At 40.6% G+C, this 13,638-nt stretch overlaps 1 protein-coding gene across 1 annotated transcript in view; it reads right to left on the minus strand.

The window, feature by feature from the left end:
- The window catches only part of LOC139559801 (voltage-gated purine nucleotide uniporter SLC17A9-like), a 29,620-nt gene extending 18,795 nt beyond the window's left edge, over nucleotides 1–10,825 (minus strand). The window contains exons 1-3 of the mRNA XM_071376161.1: nucleotides 10,231–10,825; nucleotides 9,163–9,360; nucleotides 891–1,030 (exon numbers count right to left, since the gene is read on the minus strand). Coding sequence (XP_071232262.1) covers nucleotides 891–1,030; nucleotides 9,163–9,360; nucleotides 10,231–10,364 — 472 coding nt within the window. The 5' untranslated portion in view covers nucleotides 10,365–10,825. The remainder of the gene's footprint in view (nucleotides 1–890; nucleotides 1,031–9,162; nucleotides 9,361–10,230) is intronic.
- Between the last annotated feature and the right edge of the window lie 2,813 nt (nucleotides 10,826–13,638).

Below are 13,638 nucleotides of genomic sequence, written 5' to 3' on the forward strand. Positions count from 1 at the left end.
GTGTTGAATGCTGAGCTGTCGTCAATATAATTACTTACGTTTGCTTCCACCATAATGTTTTGTCAGCCATCTTTGTTGAAGAAAGTCACCAGGGACGGGTGGCTCGCGTCAAATTCATCATTGGAACCACTCGATATGATTGGTCATATAAAAACCTTGGGACCGAAATGCATAATGAGTGCTCTAACTCCCCCTTGTGGTGGTCTGGAGCGATGAAGCCGTGACGCTGGGTCCCTCTAAGTCCCGCGGTGTAAGCTCACAACTTTTAAAGGAGGAACCACTGTAGGGTGCCGTCTTTCGGATGGGACGTTAAAAGGATGTCTTGACTCTCTGTGGTCACTAAAGATCCCATGGCACTTAAGGTTAGAGTAGGGGTGTTAACCCCCCTGTCCTGGCTAAATTCCCAATCTGGTCTTCATACTGTACCCTCATGGCCACCTAATCATCCTCAGCTTACAATTGGCTCATTCTCCCCTGTAACTATTCCCCAGGTCGTTGCTATAAATGAGAATGTGTTTTCAGTCAACTTAAAACAAGGGTTAAAAAAAAAATCACAAATAAAGTAGGAAACACAAACAGTTACACCTCAAGAGGAAGCAATAAAGTCAAACTTCAACCCCAGAGGCCACTCTAAAAGTTAAAGCCGCAGGCTATGTAGTTCTGAAGTTGAGACCCTTTTTGTTTGGTCAGGACAGAGACACTAATTGACTGGTTTTGTACAGTAAATGACTCTTAACCAGAAACCAGTTCTCTCGGTTTGGGCACACAGTTGCTTTTCCCTTCCCTATGTGGCTCCAGTTATAATTACAGCACTATGTAGGAAATAATAGGGTGTCATCTGAGACGCAGAATAGCTGTTCATTCGCTCCCAGTGCCCAGTGACCTCTAACCTTGCAGCAGCCCCATCAGGAAGCGGGCCAGCGTCATGGAGAAGATGGGCTGAGAGCAGAAGTGGGCCAGGACGGGCGTGAAGGCTGTCATAGCCCCCCAGGCCGCCGCAGACAGCAGGAGCACCTTCTCACCTCCAACCCTGAAGGAAACAGATATCATAATACTGTTACTGCAACTTCATGCACTCTCCAGTCAACTTTATTATTACAACTATACATTCTCACCTTCAGCCATGAGGGGAAGAGATGGAGTAATACAACAAAATCATTACTGCTGGACTACTAACCTCCTCCTCCAACTCTGAGGGGAAGAGAACGATAAAAAAAGTAGATGACAGTTACAACGATGACACACTCTCAATCTACAACCTGAGGGAAAGACACAGTACTATAACCAGATGATAACAATTACAACGTGTATTTTCTCATCGAACCTGCGTCATTTGCACTATTCATAAAAACATGTATATATGAAAGTTATCTAGTTAGTTTCCAACAATTAGCTTTCACCTATTCGTTTGTCAGAGCAATGCAAATGAAGAAAAGTAGACAAGAAAAGGAGGCTACTTCCCATTATTAGCTCCCAATTTCCTGGGTGCTTCCTCTAATATGCAGCAGGGTAGCCTAGTGGTTAGAGTGTTGGGCTAGTAACCGAAAGGTCGCAAGTTCAAATCCCCCAGCTGACAAAGTACAAATCTGCCGTTCTGCCCCTGAACAGGGCAGTTAACCCTCTGTTCCTAGGCCGTCATTGAAAATAAAAAATTGTTCTTAACTGACTTGCCTAGTTAAGTAAAGGTAAAATAATATCTGAAAGAATTGAATATCAGAATCATATGATAATAGTTTCTGACAAAGGTGTTTAGGCCAAATCTTAACTGTTCCAGAGGAGTTAAAAGACTGTTTCACTTCATTGATTTTGGGGGGAGGAGTTGAGAGCAGACGCTTCTGAACTTGGAACACTCGATTACTTTTTTCCTCCGTTGGCGAGATGTCAGACAACCCTAAGCGTCACCTGCCATGTGAAGAGACAGAGGGTCCTTAAATACCTTTTAGACTGCCATTTTAGTCTGCAGTCACTTAAAATGTCTTGGTACTCATCTTTCCTACCAGGAAACACAACTGCCAGGCAATGTAATTGAAAAATGACTGACATTGATCTGCTTTGAATGGACATCAGCATACAAAGCAAGCACAACTAACCAATGACATCAACGTCATTGCTGTCACCCTTTTCACCACCCGGACACCGGAACAAGGGCTGTGCACTCCTCAAACAACACACAGTATCATACTAACGGTCACATAATGCCCTTCAAATTCCACTCATGACTCAAGGATTATCTTGTATCCCTTTCATACACAGACCAAAATCACACAAATGTACCATACCTTCATTTTTATACCAGCTTTTTCGTATTTCCGAAAGGGGTTCCCAAAAAATGTAGATGTATTAATTTTTCCTGCATTTTCACAGACCGTGTAACCAAAATACAGGTATTGGGTCTGTGTGAATGATTCTGCTTTTTTGCAGGTAAATTCATTAAAACTCCTATTGTTTAACACCTCCCTAATTTAAACTGCAAACAGACCCCATGGTTTAACAACAACCCCCAACCCTCCCAATTTGCCAGTTACGACCTGATATATACAGTACATTCGGGCTATTCAGACCCCTTGACTTTTTCCACATTTTGTTACCTTACCGCCTTATTCTAAAATGGGTTGATTTAATAGTTTCCCCCCCCTCAAATCTACACACAATTCCCCATAACGACAAAGGAAAACAGGTTGAGAATTTTTTATATATATTATTTATTTTTTTTCCCCATTATTATTATTAAAAATATATATATATGACATTTACATAAGTATTCAGACCCTTCACTCAGTACTTTGTTGAAGTACCTTTGGCTGCGATTACAGCCTCAACGCTTCTTGGGTATGACGCTACAAGCTTGGCACACCTGTATTTTGGAGTTTCTCCCATTCTTCTCTGCAGATCCTCTCAAGTTCTGTCAGGTTGGATGGGGAGCGTTGCTGCGCAGCTATTTTCAGGTCTCTTTGGAGATGTTCGATCGGGTTCAAGTCCGGGCTCTGGCTGGACCACACAAGGACATTCAGAGACTTGTCCCGAAGCCACTCCTGCGTTGTCTTGGTTGTGTGCTTAGGGTCGTTGTCCTGTTGGAAGGTGAACCTTTGCCCCAGTCTGAGGTCATGAGTGCTCTGGAGCAGGTTTTCATCGAGTATCTCCCTTTACTTTTCTCTGTTCATCTTTCTTTCGATCCTGACTATTCTCCCAGTCCCTGCCGATGAAAAACATCCCCACAGCATGATGCTGCCACAACCATGCTTCACCGAAGGGATGGTGCCAGGTTTCCTTCAGACTTGACGCTTGGCATTCAGGCCAAAGAGCACAACATTGGTTTCATCAGACCAGAGAATCTCGTTTATCATGGTCTGAGAGTCTTTAGGTGCCTTTTGGCAAACTCCAAGTGGGATATTATGTGCCTTTTACTGAGGAGTTTTTTTTCCATCTGGCCACTCTACCATAAAGGCCTGAATGGTGGAGTGCTGCAGAGATGGTTGTCCTTCTGGAAGGTTCTCCCATCTCCACAGAGGAACTCTGTCAGGTTTTCCTTTTGAATAGATTCAACCATCAGCCAACACAGCGATCTGTGTCACTGGACTACTGAAAACCCGCTAACAAAACAACAGTGTTTCTCTTATCCTCTTTAACACTAGCACTTCCTCCAACCACGAGTGAGTAGACAATCGTTTTTAGTTTTTTTTATGTATTGCGTGTATCTACCAGAAAGATCCGTCCATTGTTTTGTTATTTTACTCTGCCTGCAAACACGCTGGATGGCTCAGAAACTGTTGAGGCGCTTGAACGATTCATTGACGAGAGATACTGACGAGCTCAAAGAAACATGTCGCTGGTTACGGAGGAGTCGAGCACTGTTAAGGACAACAAACCCAATCAACAAAACAAACCAAGTTGGCCAAGCGGTATCAACGATGGCACCAAACCATCCCCGAGCAAGAGGACACGTGTGGAGAGTGGGGAGAGGTTTAAGGATATGGATGTTGACTTGTTAAAATTGATCAATCAAAGGCTTGCCAAACTTCATGTCTTGGATATATTACGAGAGGACGTCAATGCAATATGTGCCAGTCTAGAATTCAGCCAACGTCAGATTGATGATCTAATGAAAGAGAACACGGCACTGAAAGGTACTCTAGACTCTATTCATGGCAAGGTGGAGGTGGTGATGGATACACTTTACATCAACGGGCAACTGTATCGGGATTCTAGAGTAACTCCCTGGCTATTTTAATCCAATGTTCAAATCTGAGTTTGTGTGTTGTAGTGTATCATAGCAACTTCAACTATAATGAATACATGCTCTATTGATCTCCACTTGATAAGGAAAGGGTTGCATATAGCTCAGGTTAATGTATGTAGCCTTCCTAACAAAATACATGAGGTTTTTAACTTGGTCAACATAGATAATATTCATATTTTAGCTTTGACGGAAACACATTTAGATGCATCTGTAAATGATGGGCAAATTAACATTCAAGGATATGGTCTACTGAGAAGGGACAGGAATAGGAATGGTGGGGGTGTAGCACTGTACATTCAGAAGCACATACCTTTTAAGAGGAGGGATGACCTCGTCAAGGCACCCATATTGATCTCAAGGTTTTACTGCTAACCTACAAAGCATTACATGGGCTTGCTCCTACCCATCTTTCCGATTTGGTCCTGCCGTACATACCTACATGTACGCTACGGTCACAAGACGCAGGCCTCCTAACTGTCCCTAGAATTTCTAAGCAAACAGCTGGAGACAGGGCTTTTTCCTATAGAGCTCCATTTTTATGGAATGGTCTGCCTACCCATATGAGAGACGCAGACTTGGTCTCAACCTTTAAGTCTTTATTGAAGACTCATCTCTTCAGTAGGTCCTATGATTGAGTGTAGTCTGGCCCAGGATTGTGAAGGTGAACGGAAAGGCACTGGAGCAACGAACCGCCCTTGATGTCTTTGCCTGGCCGGTTCCCCTCTCTCCACTGGGATTCTCTGCCTCTAACCCTATTACAAGGGTTTTCTAATAATTGCCCTGACAGTGCTCAGTGGTATATTCAATCGTTTGTGGATCTTCTTGTAGCCATTACCAGATTTATGAAGGTCTATGACCATCTGTCTCTTTTGAACTGCTAGTTATTTTGTTTTCTTCATGGTGTTGGATGACAAAGGGATATTACATGTGTGTTACCTCATTTTTATACCCTAGTGAAACAGGAAGTGATGTAATGGCTCAATATAGTTCCTTAAGACTTAGATAAACTTAAATAAGTGGAATTTAATTCATGGTTTAATTTTGGTAGATGTTTTTACAATAATCTTTAAGGGTGCCATTAACTGTGAAACCTTGATTAGGAGGACATTGATTTTTAATTAAATCAATAAATTATTTTGGTTGGTTCCATTGAAACATTAATAAAGTACAGTATTTCTCACATGTTGGTATTTTGAGTTTATTTCTATAACTATATTGTTTATATTTGTTTAAGCATTGTTTGTGCATTGCCAGTCAAGGCTGCCAGTAATTTTGGAGCCCACTGTATACCAGCTCTACTGGTAATAGTGCTACTACCAGCAGTACTACACCTGCACCTGTCGACGACACAAGTTGTTCTGCTTCCACGAGTACATCCAATGCTAGCGTCAGTAATTCTACATTTGTTGTTAGCCCAGCTCGCATGGACACTGACAGTTGTGAATCTGATGCAGCTGAAGAGCTACTGCCCCCTTACTTGGGAAAGCACCGAACAACAGACAGGGATGTTGGACCATCGAAGAGGCGCAAATATGATGAGAACTACATTGATTTGGGGTTCACTTACACTACCGTTCAAAAGTTTGAGGTCACCTAGAAATGTCCTTGTTTTTGAAAGAAAAGCACATTTTTTGGCCATTAAAATAACATCAAATTGATCCGAAATACAATGTAGACACTGTTAATGTTGTAAATTACTTTTGTAGCTGGAAACGGCTGATTTTTTATGGAATATCTACATAGGCGTACAGAGGCCCATTATCAGCAACCATCACTCCTGTGTTCCAATGGCACGTTGTGTTAGCTAATCCAAGTTTATAATTTTAAAAGGCTAATTGATCATTAGAAAACCCTTTTACAATTATGTATGCACAGCTGAAAACTGTGGTTCTGATTAAAGAAGCAATAAAACTGGCCTTCTTTAGACATTAAGTATCTGGAGCATCAGCATTTGTGGGTTTGATTACAGGCTCAAAATGGCCAGAAACAAAGACCTTTCTTCTTAAACTCGTCAGTCTATTCTTGTTCTGAGATATGAAGGCTATTCCATGCGAGAAATGTCCAAAAAAGTGAAGATCTCGTACAAGGCGGTGTACTAATCCCTTCACAGAACAGCGCAAACTGGCTCTAACCAGAATAGCAAGAGGAGTGGGAGGCCCCGGGGAACAACTGAGCAAAAGGACAAGTACATTAGAGTGTCTAGTTTGAGAAACAGAGTCAACTGGCAAGTCAACTGGCAGATTCATTAAATAGTACCCGCAAAACACCAGTCTCAACGTCAACAGTGAAGAGGTCGATTCCCGGATGCTGGCCTAGTTGCAAAGAAAAAGCCATATCTCAGACTGGCCAATAAAAGAAAAGATTAAGATGGGCAAAAGAACACAGACACTGGACAGAGGAACTCTGCCTAGAAGGCCAGCTTCCCGGAGTCGCCTCTTCATTGTTGACGTTGAGACTGGTGTTTTGCGGGCACTGTTTAATGAAGCTGTCAGATGAAGACTTGTGAGGAGTTTCTCAAATACAATGAAACCTTCACTCTTGTGCAGACATTTAGAAACAAAACATGCCAATTTGAAAAATAAGCCACCTGAGTTTTTTGAGCGAGAATTAAGACGACTTTCGAGTAGTAAGACATGTGTAAAAGCAACAGATACCATTAATAAGGGGCTAGAAGCGTCTTATATGGTGAGTTACCGAGTGGCTAGGACAGGCAAGCCCCATACTATTTAGAGGACTTAATTCTTCCTGCTGCCGCAGATATGGCTGGGACAATGCTGGGGGAAAAGGCCCAAAAAACTATACAGACAATTACTTCATCAAAAAACACTTATTCACGACGCATCAGTGACATGGCAGGAGATGTTTTGAAACAATTACTGCTTCACATACAAGCCAGTGAATTCTATGCGTTACAGCTGGATGAGTCAACAGACGTGGCGGGCCTGGCACAGCTCCTGGTATATGTCCTTTACGTTTATGGGGGGTCAATTAAGGAAGACATCCTCTTCTGCAAACCAGGACAACAGGAGAGCTATTTTTCTTTTTTTTCAAATTAGGAGGCTGCAGATTGTACAGAACAAAGCAGCAAGGATTGTTTTACGGTGGAGATATGGTTATTCTGTTGTAGTCATACTCAAAGCTCTTGGTTGGTCATCAATCAACAGGATAATTGAAAAAAACACGCTTATTATATTTCATAATATACACCATTTAAAACTCTATTCACAACAGTATTCCGTTGGTAAGAAACAGACATTCAGTAAATACTAGGAAAAGATTGTCCCCCATCTGTGTTATCCAGACAGAAAAGAGAAATAGGCAAAATAACAATTCGATTTAGAGCAATAAAGAAATTGAATAATTTATCTGAGCAAACCAGAAACCTTTCAATATATAAATTCAAACAATACTTTAAAACCATTTAAATATAACACATAGGAATGTTGTGCTGGACTATGGTAGAAGAAGAATCAATCTATCTTTTTAGACTGTTAAAAGAGTATTTATCTGGTCAATATGTCAGTGTATTATGTCTGTTTGTAACAGTGTGTTATATGTGAAAATGTGATCGTATTATAAATTGTATTTGAATGTTTAAGGACTCTTGGAAGATTAGTCCAAATGAGGACTAAAAGAGATTCTAATCAAATTAAAGAGTGACCATCCGGTTCTTGGTCACCTCCCTGACCAAGTCCCTTCTCCCCCAATTGCTCAGTTTTGCCGGGCGGCCAGCTCTAGGAAGGTTCTTGGTGGTTCCAAACTTCTTCCATTTAACAAGGATGGAGGCCATCATGTTCTTGGGGACCTTCAATGCTGCAGGAATGTTTTGGTACCCTCCCCCAGATCTGTGCCTCGACACAAGCCTGTCTCGGAGCTCCACGGACAATTCCTTCGACCTCATGGCTTGGTTTCTGCTCTGACATGCACTTTCAACTGTGGGACCTTACATAGACAGGTGTGTACCTTTCCAAAGCATGTCCAATCAATTGAATTTACCACAGGTGGACTCCAATAAAGGATGATCAATGGAAACAGGATGCACCTGAACTCAATTTCAAGTCTCATAGCAAAGGGTCTGAATACTTATGTAAATAAGGTATTTCTGATTTGTATTTTTTATAAATTAGAAAAAATGTCTAAAAACCTGTTTTTTTTGCTTTGTCATTATGTGTTATTGTGTGTAGATTGATGAGGAATTGTAAATGAGAACTTGTTCTCAACTGGCCTACCTGGTTAAATAAAAGGTGAAATAAAATAACATTTGTTTTATTCAATTTTAGAATAAGGCTGTAACATAACAACATTTTTGAAAAAGTCAAGGGGTCTGAATAGTTTCCGAATGCACTGTATGTATATGGTTTATACATGCAAATAAGTGCTAAATAAGGGGCTGTTTGAAAGGGGGCCATATAAACACGGCCTTATAATTTAAGGTCAAATAACTCATCTTCTGTCTGAAATGGGTATTGGCTTCTCAAGCTCCCCAAACTACACTCCCGTTATACTCTGTAGTATGTACAATAGTATCTCTGCACCGTGACATTTTATCTATCCCCTCAGGTGCTCTTTTGCTTTTTGGGCTAATGGGTAATAGCATTGTAATGGGTGTTTTGAAGTGAATATGAGTTAAATCAAATGTATTGTTTTATAGTCTATTGTACCAATGGAGCAGCTGTATGACGTAAAACAAATGTATGTGTAAAACAGACAAAGTATTAAGCTATTTCATTCTCAAATCGCAGGTCTCATATCATCCCGATTGTCCATCTGTGTTTAAAGGTGAACAAATGTAACGCAATGTACACCGTTTATTCCAGCTATTGTATGTAGTGAGCGCAGCTGCTGGTTGTGCAAACAGACAATGTATGTGCACATTTATGAGCAAACAGACAATAACTCTATAATCATCTCCTCTCGTTGCCCACCTGTCGCTGACGTAGCCTCCGAGGACCTGTGTGAAGCAGTAACCCCAGAAGAAGCTGCCCAGCACCATGCCCTGATCCCTCTTGGTCCAGTTGAACTTCTCCGCCATGCTGACGGCACAGATGGGCATGGCCACGCGGGCACAGTACAGCAGACAGGTCCCCAGCAGTAGCACCACCGTCCATACCCGCGCCAGGGGTCTGCAGAGCGGGTACAGGGAATGATTGTGTAGCAAAGACAATGGCGTGTGTGTGGTGTGTTTGTAAGCGAGAGTAGGAGTGAGAGTGGGTGTGCTATTCTCAGTAAAACCAACATATGTACATTTATTTTGCTTTTCTACATTTTAAAAACGGCAAATGGGGCTCATAAGACATGTATAACGTTAAACTTAACCAACTAGGCGCATTCACTTTACTTCAAATGTATAAATTGTATCTATGCTAAATTGTACTAACTAGCTAGGTTAAGCCTACATCTCATGATAAGTATTGGCTGAATCCTTAGTTGACAAGACAAAGATAAGGCTATGATGGATCCTAAGAAAATTAATCAAATGCCTGACTATCAGACTTCCTAGTATCTTTGAAAGTCTCAAAGGCTGTGTGTGTGCAGCTTAGTAAAATAACGTGGAGACCACCAGCTGACAGGCATCTGATTAAAAGTCAAGTATTTTGGGGAGAATGCCCCTCACAGCAGTGTTAGCTACATTTTATATGGTTACATTATGGCTTCATTGTAGGTCTACACTTTGTATATACTTTTAGAGAAGACTCAAAAGTATCAAACACAAAGCTACATTTGTATGAGTCGTACTTTTTGTTTGCTTACGTCAAGGGAGAGAAAATATTCTGAAAATTAAATTTTGCCGATGCCAATTACTTTCAGTAACCCACAGAAGAGCTCGAATAATTTCTAACTTGTAGGGCATTTGCAAAATAAGGAACTAGCTAACACATCTCTCATATAGTGTTCTGTTATTAAAAACATAAGAAAGCGTCCGTAATTTCAATATGGTAGTTTTAGTCTTTGGGGGAAATGATGGCTACTAAAACCTTCCTTCGTTCACTCACCTGGGCCAGTTCGTGTTATGTTCACTCCAATTCTTCTGATGACCTCCAGCGTCATCGATTGTGTCTGACGGGGTTTCTTTGAGGCAGACCACATCTGGACCAGAGATCTTTCCATGTTTTTGCAGAATTGCCATTCAACAAGAGATGCTAATGTTTGAGATTTGCTTTTTTCCTGCGCGTCGCAGTTCAGTAGGCTATGGACTGAGTGAGGAAAGCCGACAAAAAGAAACGCTTGGTCGATGTTCGCGCCGACGTATCATTTCCTTTCGTTTAACGGGGATCCATAACTGTATTGCAGTGTGATGGGGTGAAGAGCACGGGAGAATAAGGACAGATAGCCACAGAGGGGATGTTTTTTTCCCGTGGCTCTTGCCTAGAGCTAGAGGAGCAATGATAATCCACGTGTCCGTTTTCTTTTCCAGACACGCAGTTCTTCCTGCTAACTGTATGTCACATCAGGAAGTAAGTTAAAGGAGTTACTCAGTCGCTATGAAAACCAGTTTGAATGCACTCTCTTTTCCACCCGGGGTATCGCTGCCTAGCATATCCATCCAATATAGGCGTTCGCGCTCCATAATGACTGTGCAATATTCTTTGAAACTATGCTACATAACCTGGATGATAACTATGGAAGCCCGTTCACGCCACCCTCCCCCCAAAAACTCTGACTACGAGTTACGAGATACTATGCCATAATTATGATTTACTAAGTCATAATTATGACATTGCAAATCATGAGATAGTAGGCCAAATCGTGAGAGATAGTAAATCATGATTATGAAATAATTCAAAATTATGAGATAGTAAGCCATAATTATGAGATAGTAAATCAAACTAATGATATACAAAGCCCTAATTAGGAGATATTATACAACGGGTGGGTCTAATCCTGAATGCTGATTGGTTAAAACCGCATTCCAGCCGGTGTCGAATCCACAAATTAGTTTAAAATGCCCATTTACTCTGTTCCATCTGACCGCGCAATCCACTGTCTCATCAGCCCAGCCAGGCAATTTATAAACTTTATCTCCACTATAAAAAGCATCTAGACATTATCTCACATTTGTTTTCGAATAACATTTAGTTTCAACAGCAGATATTTGTATAAACCTTGCTCTCTGTCTCTACGACATTTGCAATATTGTTTCAATATTCAAATTCGATCTCCAGCTGTCCCATAGTAATGTTGAACGTGTCAGGAGTCGGGATGAGACAGACAGGCAGCTTTTCTCAGCCAGTCGAAATCACGAATCAGCATAATTTTTATGGGTATATATATATAAAGAACTGTCAATAAAAAAAACAGGTAAAATGAAACTAAGTGTAGGTTGTTTGCCTTATTTCCAGCTTCAGTTTGAAGTTATTGTATTAGCTGTGTTTTTGGCTAGCTCCTCTGAGCAACAGTGTCCTGATGAGAGAGCACATTTTCTATGCCAGGCGAAATCACACATCATTAGCGCAATGTTATGGATGTATCCAAATGAATGTCACTCGAAAACAGCTTAAACAAACACAAATGCAGCTACTTTGCTGTTTGTCTTATGTGACTGTAAGTTAGCTGTAGTTGGCTAGCTAGCAAGCAGGAACATTTAGAACAAACGACTGGATCACGTCCATAAATGTAGAACAAAAAGATTGAACGACTGGGTCCTGTCTCTGGCAACCAAACCGATAGAACAAACGACCAGCCGGCTTGGGTAGCAACCCTAGATTTGTGTCGAGACTATATCTTGTGGATGGATGAAATTGTATGAATAAATTAATCAAATCAAAGTAACAAAAAAATATGAAAATATGTAAATCATTACGGTTTGCTGGCCCTCGACTAGCAATACCCGTGCCAATATATCCTCCAAACACCGGCATTATCACTTAACTCATAATAATGAGACAGTAAGTCATTATTACGAGATAGTAAGTCTGGATCATGGACATTGACTAGTTCTGCAGGTTGACCCCTTTTAAAGGGGCAATCTGGGATTCAAGCAATAAAGCATTGTCCCCCAACACTTTATTTGGTAAACAGCTGAGGAATGGGGCAGGAGAATTTTGTAACCACTCTCAATTCCATAGACACAGTGTTTGTTTACAATTAGATTATTTACAAAAAATTGAGTAAAACAAGCTTATATTTTGGGTTGGAGTAAAACCGTTGTTCATGAGGCATTTCGAAGATACATTCTTCAAGAATCAATGGCTATATATTAATAATTTAAAAGTAAAAAAAATATGTACCATTCCTAGATTGCCCCTTTAATAAATTGAGTTAATGAATTACCATAAAACTTCTATTAAAACGCAGTCTCAAATAGCCACCTGTCTCTTTTAATAGCAGAGCAACAACACACATTTCAGAAAATAAACACGGCGTCTATAAATGAATCATTTACAAGGTCAACATAAATTACCATGAATTGTTTACAAGGTTTAAGTTTGATTTGTTACATTAAATGATTCAGTAATGATAAAAAAAAATGGCAATCATCCGTTTTATCGCCAGTAAGAGAAAGTGCTAGCCATTGGCTGCTAACAGCTGAGAAATCCTAGCAAGTACAAAAACGGTCAACAATTTTGGGAGTAGAGACCCTAGAAATTGGCCAATCGCCCTCTAGTGGTAGAACTGCTGAAAATGCACAGTCAAAGTGGAAAATAATTCTGTCAAGGAAGTTTTTCTTACTTTTACATAGAGGCATACTAAGACAAAAGAAACGTGACAGTGTGTAAATAATAACACAGTGCAGGCAACGTAGAAATTTATTAAAATGCTGGAAGTGAATACTGGAATTAAACAATTAACTATGCAAATGAGCAAAAGCTGTGTTCAGTGATTTAAGGAAATAAATGCCTGAGCTATTAATTGAACGTTTTACAGAAATTAATGAAATCTGATATCAACCAGATGTTATCATACAGGCACCAATAAAACGCTCCAATCCATTAATATGGAACATTACCACCACAAACTCTCTCTCGCATACACACACACACAATGTGTGATTGGCTATAGGATATACATGAGGTTATCCTTGAAAGTTGAGGCAGGCCTGATGCAAAGTGCATATTGGATTCATGTGATACAGATCACCTAAACGTATCTGGCTCCCGAGTGGCACAGTGGTCTAAGGCACTGCATCTCAGTGCAAGAGGTGTCACTACAGTCCCTGGTTTGAATCCAGGCTGTATCACATCCAGCTGTGATTGGGAGTCCCATGGCTGAGGTAGGCTGTCATTGTAAATAATAATGTGTCCTTAACTGTCTTACATAGTTAAATAAAAAATATCATAATGACTTACAATCTCATGATGACTTCTCATAATTATGACTTACTATTTCATAACACAAAGTCAGATATTTTTTTGGGGTGGGTGGCAGGAACAAGCTTCCATACGTATCTGATTGGATTGCAC

The sequence above is a fragment of the Salvelinus alpinus genome, chromosome 30, assembly GCF_045679555.1.
Source record: "Salvelinus alpinus chromosome 30, SLU_Salpinus.1, whole genome shotgun sequence".
In the NCBI taxonomy this organism is placed as follows: Eukaryota; Metazoa; Chordata; class Actinopteri; order Salmoniformes; family Salmonidae; genus Salvelinus; species Salvelinus alpinus.